General features: G+C 36.9%; 3 protein-coding genes across 3 annotated transcripts; 2 read left to right on the forward strand and 1 right to left on the reverse strand.

Annotated features, from left to right (window-relative positions):
• The first annotated feature begins 6,699 nt into the window (after window positions 1-6,699).
• pole3 (polymerase (DNA directed), epsilon 3 (p17 subunit)) lies at window positions 6,700-8,741 on the forward strand. The gene is made up of 4 exons (XM_079478362.1): window positions 6,700-7,154; window positions 7,503-7,588; window positions 7,657-7,775; window positions 7,916-8,741. Exons 1-4 carry the CDS (start codon window positions 7,089-7,091, stop codon window positions 8,086-8,088), a joined length of 444 nt encoding a protein of 147 aa, XP_079334488.1. The 5' UTR covers window positions 6,700-7,088; the 3' UTR covers window positions 8,089-8,741.
• On the reverse strand, window positions 8,629-11,585 carry rpl12 (ribosomal protein L12). Its single transcript, XM_079478351.1, has 7 exons — window positions 11,396-11,585; window positions 10,156-10,229; window positions 9,805-9,903; window positions 9,639-9,720; window positions 9,229-9,315; window positions 8,744-8,856; window positions 8,629-8,670 (listed from the first exon to the last, which is right to left on the reverse strand). Exons 1-7 carry the CDS (start codon window positions 11,430-11,432, stop codon window positions 8,665-8,667), a joined length of 498 nt encoding a protein of 165 aa, XP_079334477.1. The 5' UTR covers window positions 11,433-11,585; the 3' UTR covers window positions 8,629-8,664.
• Window positions 11,586-11,679: 94 nt separating this feature from the next.
• lrsam1 (leucine rich repeat and sterile alpha motif containing 1) lies at window positions 11,680-22,588 on the forward strand. Its single transcript, XM_079475067.1, has 24 exons — window positions 11,680-12,161; window positions 12,304-12,360; window positions 12,483-12,527; window positions 12,871-12,948; window positions 13,037-13,105; window positions 13,548-13,632; window positions 14,315-14,436; window positions 14,553-14,643; window positions 14,754-14,869; window positions 15,236-15,265; window positions 15,344-15,466; window positions 15,626-15,765; window positions 15,885-15,929; window positions 16,539-16,609; window positions 16,910-17,009; window positions 17,130-17,217; window positions 17,940-18,014; window positions 18,486-18,566; window positions 18,870-18,965; window positions 19,324-19,422; window positions 19,516-19,647; window positions 19,751-19,820; window positions 19,988-20,160; window positions 20,776-22,588. Exons 1-24 carry the CDS (start codon window positions 12,090-12,092, stop codon window positions 20,896-20,898), a joined length of 2,181 nt encoding a protein of 726 aa, XP_079331193.1. The 5' UTR covers window positions 11,680-12,089; the 3' UTR covers window positions 20,899-22,588.
• The last annotated feature ends 232 nt before the right edge of the window (window positions 22,589-22,820 follow it).

Below are 22,820 nucleotides of genomic sequence, written 5' to 3' on the forward strand. Positions count from 1 at the left end.
ACTTGTAAGTCAAACTCAATATATAGTAAATGTAACGATAACCACAAACATTCTGTGTTGTCTTTCTGCCAACTAATGTCTGGAAGATTTGACAAGCATGGCTATGAAACCAGTCAAGTGAGGAGTCGGCTCTGTATATCAGAATAAGAAGAATGTCAAAACTGCATAGTTGGAAATGAGTACAGGTAATTTGTCTGTCTGCCTGAGGACAGAATAATAAAAGCTTTGCCCTAAATATAGAAGTTAAAAGCAACAAAGATTAGACTGACTAATAAAATAATACCATGGTAACACTTAGACTTGTCACATAGCATCTGCAAATAATGGAAACTACACTTTCCGAAACCAAAACAACCTCAAAACATTATGAATCAAACAACTCATTTAAAAAATCTAAGCTGGAAATTTCCAAGCATATGAGTGTTTTTATTCTTGAATTTTTTTTTCATATTTGGTAAATGATGGCGCACCTTATCAAGTGTTTATATATTGTGTTGGAGTCCACATTCTTCAAAACTATGTTCCTGGAAAGACCCCCTCATATCACACACATACAAGAGATGAAAAAACGAACCCACAAGTGCCAAAATTAACTCCCCAAATATGTATCTTTTTTTCTAAATACATCCGTTTCTCAACACAAGTTCGTCTTGTATCAATAACACCTCTTTTATGATATTGTTCAGTGGGGAGCAGATGTGGAAAATATGCCACGTTTGGGCCAACATAATCAAACTGACGGTTTTACCCCTTGATGAGTCAAAAACTCATGGGTTGAAAAATTGGCACAAAATACCAGGCATGGTTTGAAACACGGTTAGCGGATACCTAGGATACCTGACAGTTATGCATGACGGGGTTCGCAGAATTTGACATTCACTTAAGAATGCTCAGTGCTCGTAAATCACTGAGGGGGGAAATCGTGGAACGGTGGATATAATTTTTTTTTGCGGTTCAGATTTTGCTATTTGTCAGCCGGGTTACAGTAGCTGTGTTAGGTCTAGAAAGAGTAGACTCAACAGGAACTCAAACAGCCGTATGTGTGTGTGCGTGTATGTGTTTGCATGTGCACATTCTTGTCAGGATATTTGGAGATTCCTTAGATTTCCATTTGACTTGCTGGTCTTAGTAAGTGAAGGTCAGTTCATCAGAGTGTTTATCTCGGATCAAACATGTATGAATATACTTATTGCTAGAAACAATTTCAAGGGAATCCTGATGAAATACATAAATATAAATAACAAATTCGGTGTGTGGTAACCCATTTCTGTGTGATGGATGGAGAAGTTGAAGTGTTGTCTGACCCCACACTGGCTGGTCTGTATTCGGTGCTCGGCTCTCTCTGACAGACTCATGCATCATCACAGAGCCGCCTCTGTTTGTTTGCTTCTGATGAACTCTGAGCCCAATGTGTACAGAGCATCCCCTCTTTTTCCACTACCAGCGCTTTGCAAAAAGACATCCCTCAGATGACATCATTTAAGAATGCCTCATTTCATTTCCAATCTCCCCATTAATCGTATTCTTGGGCCAAGGTTATTTTTCATAGTCTTGCCTCGGACTAGCATTATCGGTTATAAGCAGGTATTAGGGTTAGGGTTAGTTAAATTGACCGAAAAAAACGATGACTGCTATTTATAGTTATTTGCAAATTGCCATAGAAGAATAACTAGTACACTGGCTGCCTTAAAATGTTTTGTTTTATTTAAACTCGTTTTAACTAATAGTTTTTAGTTTAATAAATTAAACATTTTAAGGAAGCCAGTTTACTTTTATTTTTAAGTTGAACCAACATTTCTTTTTTACAGCGTATGGAATATGAAATATTATCTGAAAGTTGTTTTCGAACTCCTGCAAAGATCATACTTAACATCTGATCAACTCCCTTGCATTGCAATGAATGGCCCCTTAACCTCATAAATAGGTCAGACGTTCAGCCAGGTGAAGGTGGTGTCCTCCACAGGTGTGTTCCAATGAGCTTCATTTAGACATTTGCTTCTCATCACTCATGTGAGCTTTTGAGAGCCTGTTATTCATTCGGTTTGATTTCCTCCACTCCCTCGAAATGGATGTGTTGACAGTCAGGGAGAACACCACCACCCTCCTCCGCTCCTACATTGGCCAAACTTTCAACAACAAAACTGTCCCCTGTGAAAGACAAGATCTCCAGGTGTGCAGTCGATATGAGGTGTAAGAGATGCATGGGTGAAGATGAGGTCCCTGCTCTAGGGAGTAATAAAAAGAGAGTTGATGTAACTGTTGTTGCAAGGCAATTTTGGGGTTTTGCTTTTGGAAGTTGAAATATTTTGATATGACAGCAAAGAACTAAAGCCGGATGAGTTTTTTCATCTGTGCATTAACATGAGGCAAAAGTAATTAATAATAAAAACCAACATTGTTGAAACATGCTACATTTTTATAGCACTTCTTGTATTATTGATGAATGAATCCTATTATATATGATGAATCGTTTTTTGTTGTTCTCACTCTTGTAAGTTGCATCGCTCAATGCCTAAATATACATGTATGTCCAATTAAGCATAGAAAAATATGATAATGAGTAAAATATCTGACATTAGATAAAGTATGCAAAACTTTTCTCACAAAAACATATTTTCACCAACGAAAACACAATGTACCACATGGAAAATGACTTTGGGCATTGGGTGGGTGGAAGAAGGCAGATGTTGTTATAAAAAGGAAAGCAAGTTATATTTTCATAATCTTGTTAAAGGCTTCCATGGTTATAATTTGTATTGATTCAATTACTTGCAGGGTCAATGAAAGCAATTGTGGTGATCTAGAGAAATGTTTTGTACTATGTCAAATAAATAACAGAAATAGCCAAATTGAAACAGCTGGTTGAGAGCAGCACAAAATAAAACAAAACAAATATTAAGTAAGCAAGCACACTTACACAATCACAGTACACACAACAGAGCCAAATTATTATGTTAGAAGGTGGACCGACCTACAGCAGGACAAAGGGGCATATTATGTTTCCATTAGATTCTCATTAAACTGTAGAATATTTACATTATGGGTGGCCATTCTGAAACTGAGAATATGCTTTAATAGTCAAATACAGGTGTTAACAGTTGCTGAAATAACAAACTACTGACAAAGAGTACACAAAACAAGAACTGTACGTTTTTTAATCTGTTCTACTTTTGGGTGACTTTTGAGAGACGGAATGTCCAGACAGGGATGGCAATATTTATGTGTTCTATTGATGGTGGACATTCCTGTTTCTATTCAGTCTTTTCTATTCAGGAAGAAATGGACGAGACCAGGTAACTCACTTCCTATGTTTTCACAGAAACTGAAAAGCGTGTGATTCAGAGTTATAATCATTATACATGATGGCTGTGGGGAAAATAGGCCAAAAGGGGCACATGTTTGAACTTATTGTAGAAAAGATTTTAGAAAGCTTTTTAAAGCAATGACAGTCAATTAAAATGAAAGTAAATTATTCTGTGTCCGCAAGCTGCAGAGTTTTTGTTTTCTTGCTGGAAATTTCTGTCTACATCTGACCCAGCCTTTACTTCTCTATTTTTATCTTATAGCAACTTTCCCATGGACGCAGTAGTGCCACAGCATTACTCATTTAAAGTGGAACAATGGGTTTTATTGTGGAATCTAGATTCTAAAATTGCTTAATATGACTGCAATTGTTCAATTACCAATTTTGTGAAACTCTTGAGGACTCTTAAATGAAGTCATGATCAGCTGGTTGAAAGGAACAATTAGACATCACCCATAAAAGACAATCCTTTTCATCTCTGGAAGAAAAGAAAAAAGTCATTAAAAATCATGTAAAAAATGGCAAGGTTTTTTATTGAAGCAGAAACAGCTATTGGTGGTCCTCACTCCAACTTTAACTAACTAGCTTTAACCCTATAAAATAAATTATTAATTTTGAACTGCGTAATGACAGTTGCCACAGGTGTGCATTTGTCTCTGTATTTAATTATCTATTAGAAAAAAATATGAAAATAGTCATAATAGTTCAGTCGATTCAAATTGTTTGTGCAGAAAGAAAGCAAGAAAGGTGACTTTTCCTTTTAAATGAAAGGTTGTTGGGCACCTTAGTCTATTGAGCAGAAATTGTGCAAACGATTTCTCATAAAATACATGTGGGAATTATAACGAGAGAGAAAGGTTTTTAATAAAGTTGCTATTACAATTAGTGGTGACACCTGGTGTTGGAAACATACCACGCTGGTACAACAAATATACAGCTAAAAGTCTATTGTTTAAAATGACTAGATATCAAGAAAAAAGAGGGGTTCTCTGAATCTATTAAATTACCATGTGATAAAAACTGTAAATTCTGTAGATTTTATACAGATACAGATTGTGTCTACAGTTCTTCTGTACTTGTGGTTCAAATGTGTAATTGTTAGAATTAGAAGAGAGAGAATTAGCCTACATTATATCATTAAAATAACCGTGCAATATAAGCTCTAGTTCAGGGAATTTTATACTTCAATGGTTCACTGGCTACGGAAAACTGCAATCCATGAATAATGTCTTATCCAAAGCTAAAATGGTCATTTATAGCACACTTTACAACCTTTACTGACAACCTCTAATACTAAATGACATCATCTATTCGACAGTGAAAAAACGTTACAACTCTCAGTAACAAGGACGACATGGCATTAAATGTTAATTGCTTTTTCAACTAATATTTGAAGCTAACCTCAAGAAATTTTGATGAGCTTCAAAGAAAAAAGGTAATGGAAATTCTTTGGCATATACCACAATTGAGGTTGACACAATCGTACGGCAAGTAATAAAATGCAAAAAGACGCCACACCCCCACCAGTTTTTCTTTATGGGTCTGTGCATATTGAATTTGTTGTGGAAAAATCACATGCAATCTGTTTTAAACTACTATTTTGGTAGTTGGGGTAGGGCCACACACATAGAGGAGTTTGTTTTATATGGTTAGGCCAGGGTTTCCCAAACTTGAGTTTGCGAACCCTTGTTGGTTCGTGAGGGAATTGCAGGGGGTTTATGAGTTGTGTATACTGCATGTCTACCAGTCTATGGGTACTTCAAATATTTCAGGTAAAATGGGTTCAGCTAACAGTGAAGTCTATAAACCCTGCATTAGGCTAATAAACAAATAACCTTTTAACCTTTAAAGGGGCGATGAATTAAGACATCAATTTTAACCTGAGCTTTTGTTATATAAGAGGTAGTCGAACATTTTAGTGTCAGAACTGAAAACGCCCTTGTTACTGAAATGACAACTGTTATTGACACCAGGCCCAGCGAACGCCAGGTCCTGGAATGCACCTATCTATGACAGCTTGAACACCGCCTCCAAAGAAGAATATCAAAGACTACTTCTCTAGCCCCGCCCACCTGTTTGCGAATGACAGCACTGAAGTAACACGGCAAGTTGCCAGAACCAAATAAAGCGAGCAAGCAATAATAATGCTGATAAAAAAGATAGCTAAATAGTGCCTGGTTGTGGAAGAACACAGTCACTGCATAACCTTCCTTTGGATTCCGACATAAGGAATACGTGGTTAAAGTATACGTGGTAAATTTGTACTATGCGTCTATTGCTTTGTTAGAGATCGCTGGATATGTCCTGATAATGTGTAACCTAAAGTTATGTGTCTAACCAAATTCACAAAAGGCTCCAACTAAGTTACCACACAAACTATCCAATAATAGCAGTGGGCGTTTACTTCCAAGTCTTCAATGCGGTACTCCCATTAAAACAGAGTTTGTCGAGCCGACCTCAAAACCCAGGTAGAAAAAATACTTATTGATTTTGATGTTTTCGAATGTAAAAACCACACGACTTCATAAGTAGACCTCAGACAACAGCATAAATAATAAAAACGGTCAGTTCAGGACACCTTTAAAATTATTATTGGTATGTTACTAATATTAACATTTATATTATTGGTAATAAAACTAAAGAGTTTAGTTAAAATCTGGAAATAAAAAAGAATATATCTGAAGAGTTTATTTCCTAGTTTAAAAAAATCTGGTATTTGTTATTGTGCATTCCAATTAATATCAACTGCAGTTGGATTGTTTCGATTTAAGCCTTAATAACAAACGAAACAAACGCTTCATATATATAAATATTGACTACGTTTCAATAAATGTAATAAACCAAAAGAAATAGCGATTTTTATATATTTTATATATAAAGCACTTCCAATATATAGAAATGTATATTGTAATATTGCATTATAATTTCCATTCCTATTTTTAAGAGGAGTGCATCATGTTATACATTCATTCTCAGGAAGGCATTGCTTTCAAACATATGTTAAAATTGGGCATGATATGAGAACAGTAGAAACGGAGCAATTAACGTGCTGAAGCGCTACGTGACTACTGCACCAGTGCTGCTAACACTGCTAATAAACACATGACGGGATTCTTGTGGGGTTGTTTTTCGATAAGAGCAAAAAACTGATTTTAGGCAGGATTTTTTCTTTCATTCAGTTTGTAATGTCCGACACCCGACACACTTTACAATTCACACGATCTGAGACGCAGATAGCCAAAACTTGCAAATCAAAATTGTTAGTACTGCCAAATCAAACGGCAAACTCGAATTTAGTATAAAACGTGTTAATTGAAGAACGTGTACACTTTAAATCTCACACGAAAAAACATAACATGTGCATGCGTTTAGTAACTGTAAAAGCGAGGCAGACTGGACGCAAACGCATCCTATTGGTTGAGACGTCAGAGTACAGAGGTGAGAGGTGAAAGGTCAAACGCATGGGTTTGGATGATCAAGCGGGCTCTGAAAGTGTTGTACGAAAGCGCTTGTTCAAGTTCTGGCTGCGTCTTAGAAGTCGAGTTCGTCTTTTGTATATTTAGCAAAGCAAAATTCAGCATTTTAGTCAGCAGTAATTTACGTATTTTGTCATCTTCGTTGGATTCACTCTTCAAACAGACGGCTAAAGCTAACGCAGTTTTCGCGGGAGTGCAGTGGTTCTGTTTGACATCTGATTACTTCGTGGTTTGATCGTTGCATTGTGCGACACTTAACGAAAATCTGTTAATAATCGTCGCAATTATTCAAGTGTTTACTCGGTGTAATGGCCGAAAGACCCGAGGACCTCAATCTACCCAATGCTGTCATAACGCGGATTATCAAGGAGGCGGTGAGTGTCGTTCGTTATAGTAACTTTATTATTGTACAACCTGGTTTGAACATACAAATAGATTAGATTCAACTTTATTGTCATTACACGTATACAAGTACAGTGTATCGAAATGTAGTACATAATAATAAGAGTTTATGCATATAAACCATAGAAATGAAAACGATGCGAGTAAATTTAACGTCATCCTACCATAGTAAGCACAAATTTAAATTGTAGTTTATAACAAACATTTTTATATATCTGCCACAACTTTAAGTACACTTACTCAAAATCATAGTTACTTTTCATATAGAATATCTTTAAATAACTTTATAATATCATGGTTTATTGTGGCGTTGTCTTCAGTTGCCAGACGGAGTAAACGTGTCTAAAGAGGCAAGAAGAGCCATTTCTCAGGCAGCTAGTGTTTTCGTTCTCTATGCAACATCATGGTAAGTCTTAGTTACTGTATAAATTTGTATTATAAACATCACCTTAGAAATATATTTTTTGACACCAGCGCAAACAATTTTGCTATGAAAGCAAAGAGGAAGACGCTCAATGCTGGAGATGTTATGGCAGCTATGGAGGAGATGGAGTTTGAACGTTTCTTACAACCCTTGCGTGAAGCACTTGAGGGTAAGTTATACTTAAGAGATATTGGATTTTTTGTTCCGGCAAGTATTGTAAACTTTGCCAAGACTAGTTTGACTGTGTGTAGCCAGTACTATATGTAGATATTGACCAGTTATTTGACTGCTTTTCATCTTTCACAACAGCCTACAAGAAAGGCCAGAAAGGCAAAAAAGAAGCATCTGAGCAGAAACGCAAGGACAAGAAGAAAAGTGGGACAGATGAGAATGATAAAAGTAGAGACGAAGAGGAAGATGAGCATATGGATGAGGAGCAGGATGGAGAGAATGAAGGGGAGGAAGAGGATGTGGAGAATTGACAGTCGGTTTCCATAAACTGTGGCAAATATTACGTTTACACTTCAATAGTTGTCACTTGGTCTGGCCATGAAATTTGTTGTAATAAATATTTCGCTGGAACACCTTTATTTGAATTTATATGAATGTGGTAACATTCCTGAAGCGGTGGTGTACATTCTTAGTGAGACCTGTATGTTAGTACTAACACCATCTAATAATAGTAAGCAAATTTGTGTTACCTAAAGGCAATCAAGAGGTTTGGGGTGTAATTTTAGAGCTGGGTGAATGCGTCTATTCAAGTTCAGGGTGATGTTGAAAATAAAACCCAATGGCAAGAGTAGTTTAAGATTTATCCTTGTTCCTGGGGTAAACAGCCACATTTAGTAAGCTGGTTCTTGGATGTTGGATTTTAACTTGAATTTTTGTACTGCAAGATATTTCAATAAATTTTGTAATGTTTTTAATTTCTCTCTGTATTGATATGTCCATTAGAGACACTTCATGAAACCCAACTCACTATTTGCACATTCATTGCATAATGAAAGCAAGATCACAACCCATGAGTTTATCAACACATTTTATTGTCTTTATTGTATTTATTCCTGCAAGAAAGAAAAATTCTGGTTAAACAAGTTTGACAACATAAATAAAATATTTGTAATGATTCATACGTACAGCTGGGCATTCAACTTTGCCACTGTTTATGTCATCAATGACATCATGGGGAGGACGACCATCAATGGTGCACCCTACAGACTGTGCAGTGCCCAGAATCTCCTTAATGGTACCTGAGAAAAAGGACAAACATTAAATTATTTTAATGAAACTCATTTAACATTTTAGGCATTTGGCAGACGCTTTTATCCAAAGCGACTTACATGGGTATCTGCAAAACCCTGGGATTGAACCCACAACCTTGCGTTGTTAACGCAATGCTCTTACCACTGAGCTACAGGAAAGCCTGTATTTTTGCATAGTTTTCACAATGTTCCAAACCTTTTGGCACAAGGTTACCCACTAGTTGAGCAGCACTGTTTCCTAAAGCTGGGTCACTATGAGCCTCCACTGGATTAAACAGTGTCACTTTATCAGACATGCTTAGTGGCGGGAGGCTGGTGAATAGATAAAATTAACGGAGGGAAAAAAAAATGACTACATACCAGAAAGCTCCCTGGCAATTGATCGTGGCCTCATGACACGGGCAACGCCGACGATCTCATCAAATGTAACACTTCCAGCATGCTTGACTATAAGCAAAGAACAAACAAACAAACGGACACTTTTAATATCCAAGGTCACACACTAGTCCAAATTTACCAACCCACATTTCAGTATCTACAAAATACAGCAATTATATTCATGCTCATAACCTTATGTAATGTTCCAGGTCTTTCGGCACAGGGTTACCCATTAAACAGGGCAGTCCTGTTTCCTAGAGCTGGGTCACTATCAACCACCACTGGATTATACAAAGTCACTTTCACAGACTAGCATAGTGGCGGGTGGTTTACAATGGCACGAAACCATTAAGCTTACATTGTGTATTTACATTAAAGTAAAATGTACTTACTGTTCTTGACCTTTTTCCTGTCACGGGGAGGTTCCTTCAGAGCCTTGATGATGAGGGCAGAGGCTGATGGCACTACCTCAATCTGAAATACAAACAAGGCATGTAAACATACTTTAGGGCTGAGTGATTTCAAGATGAAATGCATAAAATGTCTTAAGGGTCTTACTGCTGCTTGTCTGTTCTGGATGGTCAGTTTCACAGTGATACGCAGACCCTTCCAGTCACCGGTAGCCTTTGCAATGTCATCACCCACCTTTTTGGGGGACTGAGAAACGAGAGAATAAAGGGTAAATTGACATTCTGCAAGATGAACGGTTTGTTCCAGGTCTTTCGGCACAGAGTTGCCCATTAGTTTAGGCAGCTCTGCTTCCTAGAGCTGGGTCACTATTAGCCTCCACTGGATTATACACAGTCACTTTCAGACTTGCATAGTGGCGGGAGGCTGCTTTTCAAACTTCCATAGTAGGAATGAATGCTATATATACTACTGCAATGCAAACTATTACATAATACTTACAAGACCCAAAGGTCCAATTTTGGGGGCCAGTGAAGATGTGGCACCAACCTCTCCTCCTGTGCACCTCAAGAACACTTGAAATGGGAAAAATATAAATTAAAGTTATATTGTAAAACTGGACTTTAACTCTTGAAATACATCTAAAAGATATCCAACATCAAAGGCTGTCAGGAAGTATAATACTGACCTATATTTGTATACACAATAGAAAAACTGAATCTAATAAGACTGCCTGTCTTTAGCTTTGTGCATAATATATTGGAACTTAGCATTAACAAACCACACCAGGGTCAGCAAAGGAAGGAAAATGTAGCTATGCCAAGGCACGCTTTTAAAACAAAGACACAGACTGATCTAAAACCAGACAGGTCTGGATAAATCCCTTCCTATTCTCAAACGCATCCCTGTTTTGGTTGGTCGCCATCAAGATTGTTTCAATAAAGGCTGTTGGGTATCGAGTTTTGGATCCTAACCTACAAGTATTCACTACAACAGTCAGCATAAGTCGCTTATGTAGATTTGGTGCCGTGCTAAACCGTGAACAGATCCAAAAGGGACTAAAAATTGTATGCATATAATAGCAGCATTTCATCTACTCAATACATAACGTTTTAAATGTGTCAACGTTACCTAGAATATTGTAAACGGTACTCAAGCTTGCATCTTAGTTTTATTTAACCTTAAGACAAAAACTGTCAGGTAAAAGTGCAGTTAAAAATATGAAGTATCTGCAGGTCTAATGAAAGTCGTTTAAGACTAGAGCGAACATGTTAGATTTAAACGCATACCGCATGTTTTACTACACCTTTCGTTTAAAGTTAGAAAGGAGAATTCGCTTATCTCCACGTGCGTGATAAACAGCTACCACGTGGAACCGAATGAACTGCATACAGCAGTAACCCTGCATTCTGTAAATCTTTAACTTCTAATACTTCTCATAACTCAGACTTGTTAGAAACACCGTGACTTAAAGTTAACGTTTCTAAGGATCAAGGTGCTACCGATAGCATTTAAGACAACGTAAATCCCCTTGCGTGCTTACGCAGCTCAGTAGTACATGCGTCTACCTGTTATCCGGCCAAATATTTACAAATCAATTGCTTTAAATAATTCCAAAAGTTAGCAAAGTCTCTAAACGTTTACCCTTTGACTCGTTTAATTATGCACGAAAACCCCACACGAAGGCCTCACCGGGACTGATTCGTCAGTCCATCAAAACGTTACCGTATTCCACACATACCAACTTTAGTCTCGGTGGGGTCGAATTTAGGAGGCATGGCGTATCAGCTGAAGTTGAGCTCAGTTCGATTTGAATTGGTGAGGGTGTCGGATGAACCCGGATTCGGGACGACCGATTACTGTTGCACCTTCACCGTCTAAGCAAAAAGAAAAGGACCCGGAAGCGGTGCGCCTCGAATATAAAGCTTCACGAAGTATCGCGAGAAGCGAGGAACCTTTCACACTGCAGTGATGCATTACGTCATTCACAACGTCCGATCAGTTCCTTCCTGCCTGGTTTGGGAATTGGAGCTGAAGGGCTGTGTTGCACCAGACGGAGCAATACATTGTTTTAAAAAGCATTTAAGAGATGTGTCTCAATCAGCTTGTGTTTTGACGTAGTCGTTTAGATGTCACATAGACGTCAGAACTTGTGCTTTCGTCATTTCTTGTAAGGTACTGTCTTTTTTGTCGTTAATGTTAACGTTACTTGGTTTCAAAACAAATCGATTACATCAGCCTCAGACTAAATCGAACTATACGTACATGAATCTCGGATAGATGTGTGAGTGTGGGCTTAAGACTAGTTAATAAGACAATTTTATTGTAAAAGTTGATGTTTGGAATAACGTTAGTTGAACTTACTCTGCATTTACACTAAATACTGGCACTGGCTCTAGTAGCTTGACCAAGGGCGCACATAGGGATCTTTCAGAATGTTTCTGTTCTCGAAGAAGAAGAAACCCAGTGAGGATTCAAAGAAGCGACTTGAGAACCAGCTGTGCTTGGTGGGTTTGTGCATGTGTCATTGCATTCGAGTGTACACGCGTTTGTTTATGTCTTCGAGGTTCTTTATTTCAACTCTGTATCTATATATGGTTACATCTTACTGTCGCAGTGTTTGGGACCCTAATACGATGTTTTGTGCAGGCCAAAGAAGCAGGTGCAGATGATGTTCTGGATATTTCTTCTTGTGAGCTTACAGAGGTGAGTTACAGAAACTCTAATCACAAAGCAACAGTACTAACCACTTTGTGATTTATAAAAGTCTTTTGCATTTTGCATGGGGATATTTCTTACTATTGCTATCTGTTTGCTTTTTTCTGCAGGTTCCTTCATGTGCCTTCTCCCTTTGTAAAGTGCTCCAGAAAAAAGTGAGTCTGTTTACAATACTGTTTTGGTTTTCTTTGAACTGTGGTCAGTGAAAATATGACAGGAGCTATGTTCCTGTAGCTCTGTTGGGAGAGTATTGCGTAAAAGTCATGGTTTGATTCCCACGAAACACACATTCTGAAAGACAAAATATAGAGTATGCAATTCTAGTATACAATTAATACATGATACAATTAATCCCCTGTAAAGCTAATTTGGAACAATGCACATTGTGAAAAGCGCTATATAAATAAAAATGGAATTGAATTGAACTGAACTGAATGAGTAGTTTAAGAAAAAAGCATCTTCCGAATATAAATATAAATGAGTTTCCACTTATTCCAGGTGTTCATATTCCATGGAAATTACCTAAAATCACTCATACCTAAAGGTTGCTGCATTAGTGCCTTAGCAACGTTAAAGGTGAGAGAAATTAAATGTTAAGACACCAATATGAATTTCCCTTTTTGAACATCTGTACAGTAACAACTCTCTTTATCAATTTTTTAAGGTTTTAGACCTCCATGAAAATAAACTCACATCGCTTCCTGATGACCTTGGGCAGCTTTTGTCCTTGCAGGTAAATGTATTAAATATTTAAAGCTGTGAGGTGTGTTGTTGATTTTTATGTGATATTATGAAACCAATAGCACTGATCCTGAATGCTGATTGGTCAACAAACCATTCCAGCTGTGCTTAGATACAGTACGCAACAGCTTCGATGTAAACTTCCTGTTTACTTACTGCTTACCATTAGAACCTACGGTCTATAAAGGGAAACTATTAATTTCTAAACATTAAACGTCAGGAAGTATATATTAATGCTAAAATGGAACTTGAAAAAGGGCTGCATTTAGTAACATTTTAATGAAAAGTTCTTAGTAATATTTCTATTATTTAAAACTGTTACATTAAAGCAAAAATCTACATAGCATATACTGACTATATTACCAACATAGAATGGTCTCTCATAACACTTAAATAAGACATATTTAAACAATGATTCATTTTTTATTTACTAGGTCCTGAATGTTGAGAAGAATCACATAAAACAGCTGCCAGACTCTATAGGGGATCTAAGGTATCTACAGACACTTAATGTGAAAGGTCTGTATTATGCGCTTTCATCCTCTTAAAATGCCTTCATTACAGCATTGAATATTCTTTACTTTACTGATCCAGTTTTTTTTCACTTACCATGTTAGAAATTTTAACTTGCAGCTTTATAGAGCAAGTTAAAGGGATACTTTACCCAAATATGAAAATTCTGCCATAATTTACTTACCTTCGAGTTTTTTCCAAACGTGTATACGTTTATTTGTTCTTATAAACACAGAGAGAGATATTTGGAAGAATGCTAATAACCTGAATGCTGATAAGTCTCAACACCCATTGACTACCATAGTAGGAAAAAAACAATGGTAGTCAAAAGTGCCCCATAACTGTTTGCTGTTCTACATTCTTCAAAATGTCTTCTTTTGTGGTCAGTAGATCAAAAAGATTATAAAGTAATTTTTCCTGCTATGGGATTCAATGGGTGTTGAGATCTGTTTGGTTATAACCATTATTTCAAATATCTTTCTCTGTGTTCATCAGAACAAAGAAATTTAGTTACATTTGGAACAACTCGAGGATGAGTAAACAATAACAGAATTTCCCATTTTTGGGCGAAATATCCCTTTAATATAAGTGAATATATAAACATAAAGAGAAAGCATTTTGATACATATATTGCTGTTGACATTATATCATGAGTCCCATATTAAACATAATGCTTTCATTTACACAGCAAACTGTCTTACTGTGATTCCTGTGTCTGTGGGTCGCATGAGCAGTCTGCGAACACTGGACCTAAGTGAAAACAGCATCCGAGAACTGCCCAAAGAGCTGGCCTGTGTTCGCACTCTGGAAGTGAGTGTTTTGTTGTAAATGTTTAGGAATAAGTCATTTCATATAATGATGTAGACATTGATGTATAATGAATGAAAAACACTGATGCATGTGTCGTGTGTAATGTGATGTGGCAGAGTCTTATCCTGGATGCACATGTTATGACCTATCCTCCTTCATCAGTGTGTACAGGCGGCACAGAGGAAGTGCAGCGTTACCTCTGTTCAGGTGAGTCTCAAAAAGCTCTTGGCAGTCCACCTTACGAAATGGCAAACTTCATATAGATTAAGGCAATTCTGTATAATATATGTTTTATAATTTTGTTTAATATGCTTTAGAGATGGGTCTAGAGTATTGCTCTCCATCCCAGTATCTCCTGCCTGTGCTGGAGCATGATGGGATGAAGCAGGAGGTGGATTGTGATTGTGTTGACGGGGAGGAGACGGCCTGGCAGGTCAGTAAACATTATCACATCTCATGCAGTTATTGAACATATTGTTAGATGAGGTCTTGAACATTGCAAGGTTAAATGTTTGCTGTGATTATTGTTATAAATACATTTAATTGTCAAAAGACGAACAAAGAAAGAAATTGATTTGCCAACTTGTAACTGTAAACAAAGCCTCGCAAGACTCTCCGCGCCTCCGGGGTCCTCTGATTGGTACACTGTTCTGGAGCTGACATCGTTGAGTCTCTATAAAAAGCCTTTAACCTCATTTAGACGTTTTCATTCTTTTTCATGCTGTTTTACAAAACAATCATTTATCTGCTAATGTAATAATTATTTGCCAATTGTTTTTAATTCTTGCTGACACTACAGAACAAAATTATGGACTATGAGAAGAGAAAGGTATGTTTGATTATATTTTTGTGTTATAACTGTATCTTTAAATGAAATAGTATTGACGTGTCTCTGTTCCTATCTCAGGAGCAGAAAAGGCAGGAAAAGTTGATCTTTGAGAAGGAGCTAGAGGAGAAACAGAGAGAGCAAGCTCAATTTCTTGTCCTCAACAACTCTCGTAAAGAAGACATATTGTTGTCCGTCAGACAGGTAACTATGCCAACTGGATACAGCACAACTATTGAAGCAATCAGATAAACACGTATCCAAACACTTTAGATTTGTCTTTAATGTTACTGAACAGGGCAACAGATAAGGCTGCAAAATAATGAAAGCATTGAATTTTCTATGACCTTGTCTCTTTCTTAGGCGCAGGAGCGGTTAGAATTAGGTGTGTCCCAGCAGCAGAAGGCCCAAGAAGTAGAGAGGCTAAAGATACTAGATAAAGTCCGTCAGGCAGAGAGCACCTTGATGAGTCGAGTCTCTGACCTTCTGCTTGATAACAAACGGTGAGGTCACAGCGGGCTGTTTTTGTAGATGCTACTTATGCTTCCATCATGCTCAATCCAGTAGTTTTCTGTTTATGGTTTGCTATGTATTTTGAATATTTTTGCTCTGTGTTTAATAGACAAGAAAAGAGTGCTGCCTTTCTGCAAGCTCTAGAGGAGGACCGGTAAGTATGGCACGCTGCTCTCTAATGGACTGTGATCTTCCATCAATAAAGCATCTGCTAAGTGAATTTCTCTATCTAATGGAGCCACTTAAGAAATCTAGAGTGCAGACTGCACTTAGATTTGTTCTCAGAAATGTAATGGGATAGTTCACCCAAACATGTTAATTTAGTTATCATTCACTCAAGTTGTTCCATACCTGTATACACTTCTTATTTTAGTTGAACACAAAAATATTTTGAAGAATGTGGGAAACTGTACACTTCTGGGGCACCATTGACTACCATAGTAGTTTTTCTTCCTATTATAGTAGTTAATCAGGCCCCAAAACTGTTTGGTTACACACATTCTTTTAAATATCTTTCTTTGTGTGAACAAATAAATTTATACAGATTTGGAACAACTTAAGGGTGAGTAAATGATGACAGAATTTTCATAAAACTACCTCTTTAAGTTTTTCTGAACTTCGTTCATGTTTATTTTATCAACCGTTTATTTGGTTTTTAAAAAATCTGCTGGTCGGAAGATAAGTTTTAAACACAGAAAAAGTTTTTTCTTCATTTAAACAGAGATGGTTGTGGTTGTGTTTTATTGTGGGTTTTTTTTTTAAGAATACGTATGGAACACCTTACAGCCATCACACAGGAAGAAGCGGACTCTTTGAGGAAGAAGGAAGTGGCCAGTGAGTTTTGAAGATTTTAGATTTATCAACAAACCCTTTTTGGAATATAAAGATAAAGCTGTTTGGTTTTCTATATCATAGCGAAGCTCTTTTTTGGTCAGAACCATTGAGAAGTTTATTATGGTAGCAGTAAGAAACCATGAGTCAGAGTTATCTTGACACTTGTGGAATCTGTTTAGAGACTATCTAAAATTTCTAACAAAGTCAGGTTTGGATGCAATCTGTGTTGGAATGTGGTTGTACAAACGAGAAATTATAAAGATGGTAAAAGATGGTCTAAAAGTGACTGCATGTTTACAGGTGCCATGCAGAGGATGCTGTTTGAGAGTTGCTCTCTACGGTTAATGCAGGAAGCCAGTGAAGCCAGAAAACAGATTCTGGTGTGTGAGGCCAGCAGGAGGTAGGACTGTACATGCTTAAGTTGTGTCTAATTGTTGTTTTCTGTTTACTAATCTGTAGCTGAAAATGATGCAGTTATTTTACCTTTTTTCTCCTTTTGTCTCTTTTATTGTTTGTTCAGTTTGCAGTGGTTGGATAAAAAATTTGACCAAGTTTTGTTCCTGCAGCAGCTAGACAAAAACAAAGCTATTAATCAGATCCTCAGAGAGGTAATTATGCCGTATAAACCTACAAAAACACTAGCGATATGATTAAACAGGGAGGCCATTTAAAATGATTTTCCGTTTTTCTGAATTTACTATTTATAGGTATGTGTTAAGGTAAAATGGTCATTTTGTTTCATTCTGTGAACAACTAACAATATTTCAAATAAAAATATAGTTTCTACTTGCATTTATCTGCAGAAAATGAAAACTGGGGAAACGGGTCAAAATAAGAGAAAAGATTCTCAATTTTAAGCAACACCACTGTAATATTTGTACACGTATTTATGAAAAGTAAAAAAAAGTGATAAACCTGATTTTGAACACAGTTTTCCTGTGTCTTGTCATGCTGTCAGTCTTTCACATTGCTTTCAATCACTCCTGAGGTTTGATTTTATTTAAATTAAACAGACATTGGGCTGGAATGGCCACAATACATTTAGAAATGCCGATTAATTGTAAAACTGTAAATTTCTCTTAATGTTTTCCACGGCTGTATATTTTCCCAAAATAAAACTTTATTCTGCATTATTCTCATTAGAAAAAGTTAAAAACAGCTTTCATACCATTATTTGCTCTACATGCAAAATACGTTAATGAAATGCTAAATAATATCATTGTCAGACTGGTAAAATATAAACTTTTATTTTTGCCATTGGTGGTCAGTGGTAATAAAGGATGAGTTTGCCTTTTTTGTGTTAAAATGACCCTGTTTCTGATGGGCTCAGGAGGAAATCCAGAAAGCTGCTTTTGAGGCCCTTCAGCTCCAGAAGGACAGTGTGCACGCTTACATCCGCAATCAGGTATGCTGCTCTGTTTCCATGACAACAGATGAAAATAACCACATTTTCAAATATGCATTATGGGATTATTAGTATTATAAAGTAGATACAGGAGTTTATATCAAATTGCTGATTGGTTTGGTTACCTTTTATGTCAGCAAATTTAAGGATCTGTTCAGATCAATTGCAGAATATGCATGTATGAAGAAATTATAATTTGATTCTGTTTTTTCAGAAAGAAGCTTCAGGAGATTTACTAAGTACTTTATAAGTCCACATTTGAAATAATAATGTTTAAGCTAGTCTTGTCATTCTATCACATTTTGGCCCGTTCCACTAAACATTTTGGTTCTTATGCGCAGCTACAGTCAGCCCACGCTTCTCACATCCCACCTCTCATTGGACACAACCTTCACAATGCCAGATCCCAAAAGGTGTCTGTCATGTCTCCATGGGGCCATTCACACCCCCACTATATGCTTTTATCCTTAGATTAAACGGATTGAGGCAGAGTTAATGCAGTTGACAAAGCTGGAGGTTAAAAGGAGGAATTTGGACAATGAGAACCTACAGGTAAGTGTCAGCAGGAGATACAGTATGTGGTGGTTCCTGTGTGTGGTTTAGCATGCTGTTGAGAATAGAGAGGAGTGGGGATATTATGCAAGCATCTATGACTCATGGTTTAATTTTATCACTATATTATTTCTGCATAAGCCCTCTCTGGTTACTCCAAATAGTCATTCCATCCCATTGCTGTTTAAATAACACGCTCACATCGCCTCTACAAGTTGTCACAACAGTCATTCTGATAGAATAGGCATTCTGTGTAATGTTTATGTATGTATTTACAATGTGTGTGTGTTTGGGCTGTGGTAGGAGGTGCTGGCTGAGCAGAGGACAGCTCTGACAGATCTACTGCAGCAGTTATTCAAACAGAAGGACCAGAGGGAGGAGGAGCTCAGGCAGGTCCTGGTGAGTGATTGACAGGTTCTAGACAGTTCAACAATCCTGGACCAGCTTCCATAGGAGACACTGGACACTAAAACAGTTGACTGAAACATTTCACATGCTTCGGTCACAGATGTCAAACTCCCTTGCACAGGCACATTGCAGTTTATGCTGGCCAAGAACTGCCCACTTAGGAAAACTGTCATGTAATGCAACCAACGACAATTCATTTTGAGGCTGAGACTACACAAAATCTAGCGTCTTGATACTTAAAAAATATATACTAATACATAATGTTCAATTTGGCCATGACAAAGGCTACAAATGTACATACCTATTCATGTGTGTGATGTTTCTTGCCTGTGTTTTCTCTGGTTTTTAGACCGAGATGGAGCAGAAGAGTCTATACAATCAACAAAACTACTGGATGATACAATATCAGAGACTCCTTGATGCTAAACCACTATCTCTGCGTATGCAGGTCAGAAACATTAAGAGTTGTTCCCATATATAGACTAGAGTTACTATGTTTGAGGTGCCATATCATTTAAACTGTGCTCTTCTTTCTTTTCAGGAGAGTGCCGTGGATAGAGAGCTTGGCAATCTGTTGTGTAAACTCTCTGCTCAACACTACCTGCCAATCATATCTCATCATCGAATCACTGCTGAGGCCTTGCGTCACATGACCACTAAAGATCTTAGCAAGGTTGGCACTTTTAGTGATGCTGTACTGTCTGTGTTTGTAGGCATTTGTCATCATTTTCGGATTATTCGTACTTAGCTACATCTTTGCTGTGTTTTTATTACAGCTGGGGATCAATGAGGTCGGTGTGCAGAAAGCTCTTCTTCACTGGGCCAGGGAACGCACCTTTTCTGACCGTAAGATACAACATTTTTCTTGAAGACATGATATATCATATTTGGAATTGGAGCTGTGAATTATTTTTAATGTTTAAAAAATTCTCTATATATTAAAGCATTTATTTGTTTAAATCTTAATACAATATATATTAACAATATATAATCATATGTATTTGTCTCTCCAGCACTGCCTAAAACAGCCAGAGAGGAAACTGGTCCGTCTGCTTCTAGCCCCCAACTGCAACTGCAGCTCACTCCTCCACTGACACCCAACACCCCAAATACCCCCCTCACACCCACTGCCCCGAGTTCTGATGGACCCAGCAGCTCTGAGTGTGTGGTGTGCATGGAGCATGAGGTAAGACCAAAAACGTTACTAGAAACTCACTAGTATTCCCCAAATGTGCCCTCTGGTGGCTGGCTGCAGTGTAGGTCATAAACTCAGCCCTCTTAAAGGGATATTTCACCCAAAAATGAAAATCTGTCATCATTTACTCACCCTTATATTGTCCCAAACCTATATAAATATCTTTGTTTTGCTGAACACACAGAAAGACATTTGGAAGAATGTCGTATCTCACCCACCATTTACTACCATAGTAGGGAAAATAAATATATAGTCAATAAAAGTAAGATATGACAAACTTACAAATGTATTTGTGTGTGTCCAGCAAAACAAATTATTTTATACATGTTTGGAGCAATCTGAGGGTGAGTAAATAATGACAAAATTTATTAAAGAACAATTTATTTACTCCGGTTGAAACTATGTGCTTTTGTGTGTTACAGTACACACAAACAAAGAGTTATTAAAGTATATTGCTATAGAACCATATAGTGGTCAGGTAATTCTTAACTCTTAAACTGTACTTTCACAAATCCTTTGAACTTAATAAAACCTTTAGTTGAGCTTTTCAGAAGCTTTTGATATGAACTAAAAATATAACAACAATTTCTCATCTCTTGTATGTAGTCACAGATGATCTTTCTGCCTTGTGGGCATGTGTGCTGTTGCCGGACCTGCAGCGACGCTCTGCAGTCCTGCCCACTGTGTCGAGCTTCTGTATCTCAACGGATCCGCCTCTATCATGGCTGAAGCTGGCAAACTTTCACTGTGACCTTTTTTTTGACGTATGATTTATACCTCATGCATCATTGTTGTTCCTTTCCTCTCATGCATGACATTGTCGTCTGTGAACCTTCAAGCCCTTTAGAAGTTACTGGATATTCTCATACCTCCATTTCATTTCCACCATATCTAGCCGATGAAAGTGGAACCTACATGCAGCACTGCAAGACTGTTTTCGTCGTACGGATATAATCAAATTAAAAGCTAGTATTCGGTAATATATATCCCGTAACATACTAGGAAAACATATTGATATAAAAATGCACGTTTCTCCTTTTTTGTATTAGATATTTTTTAATTATTTAAATGTTTTTTTATGATTGAGGTACATCCTCAACTACATGCTTCTCTTACCCCATTTATGTCTAGTTTTGTCACGGTACAATGAGACCAGCTTCCACCCTTGTCCTACAGTAACGTCAGAAAGTATTCTAATACCTTAAACCCTTAAGGTTGCTGTTATAATTTGTTTTTATTGTTAAAATTATATAAATTTTTATATATTTTTAATTTGCAATTCAACAAAATAGGAAATAAGTTGAAATCTTTTGTGGCACTTTACGTTGCTACATAACATTCTGCATCATAAACATTTTCTGTTCTGCACTGATGGGTAAATTATATTGTTCGCCTTCAGTCACTGAACGTACTGCCCTGTTTTTGAAATCACTCTAAGTGCTCTTATATGCAAATTTCCTTTTCACTTATTTCACACAGTTGCCCATTTACCTGTAAATAAATGATATTATGGTTTTAAGACATGATATTAAATGTATATTAGCAGGCCCTGAAAATGACATGACAAACCATCGTATGATTGGTGACTATTCTGTACTGGACAATTTTCTTTGTGTCTTACACTTGCTGTTAAAAAACTTCAACATGTCAATATGAAAGCTTTTGAGTTTATGAGTAGAATGTGCAATCTTAAGTACACTGCAGTGTATGTACCAAAAACTGACTGCACTAGAAGTTAGTATAAACTACTCATTACTGTTATTAACTTTGGTAGGCTTGTGTACGTCTGCTCTTTCATTATAAATTACACACTCTCTGTGACACCATGCATAGTTGAATTGAATCTTAGTGGAACATTTATTTACAGAACATTAGTTTACAAGTATGCTGGCATTTCCTTGTTTTCCTCTGTCCACAGGACATAGTGTTATTTTGTAGATTTTATAGATAACTAACCAAAGCCCACAATGTCTGTTGAAGAACTGATCATTTTTGGCATGTGGCATGTTACTGCTGTCTTTTGGAGAATAATCTTAAACGGTTGCATGACTTTAAACATGAAATTCAATTAAAGATGTATATTATATCTATGTTATTGTAGGCTATATTGACCTGCCATGTTTTCCATTTGTTTATATCTGTATTGTAACTTTAAACATTTCATGATCATCAAATGCATCACAGCTAAGCTTTCAGTACCAAGTGTAATTTAATGTCCTGTATCCTCTTTGAGACGATAGGCCTGTTTTTACCTATCCCGAACAATGAGCCAAAAAAGTAGTGAGCTTACCTAAACAAATCTCCGATGTCTCTATTTACATTAACAGTGATTTTATTGAAAATATTAATTGTGGTTGTCATTCAGTGCTCTTCAGATTTTCTTTGCCTAAATATAAAAAAATCTGAGAGACACAATGATGTTTCACATTTATAGATTTCTAGCTGAACTGCAAACATTCATTTTAAATGCCAGTGAATTGATTCGTCTCAATGAGGGCATGACTTACGTCTATCGAGCCGTGTCTCATTAACAAGAATTTGGAGATTGAGCCAACATTTTAATTTCTTTAAAAAGAGAAAATAATAATACAATTAAAATATATCATAAAGTCGTATACATCTAAAGTGTGAGATGTCACATCTGTCATAGA

The sequence above is a fragment of the Barbatula barbatula genome, assembly GCF_947034865.1.
Source record: "Barbatula barbatula genome assembly, chromosome: 2".
In the NCBI taxonomy this organism is placed as follows: domain Eukaryota; kingdom Metazoa; phylum Chordata; class Actinopteri; order Cypriniformes; family Nemacheilidae; genus Barbatula; species Barbatula barbatula.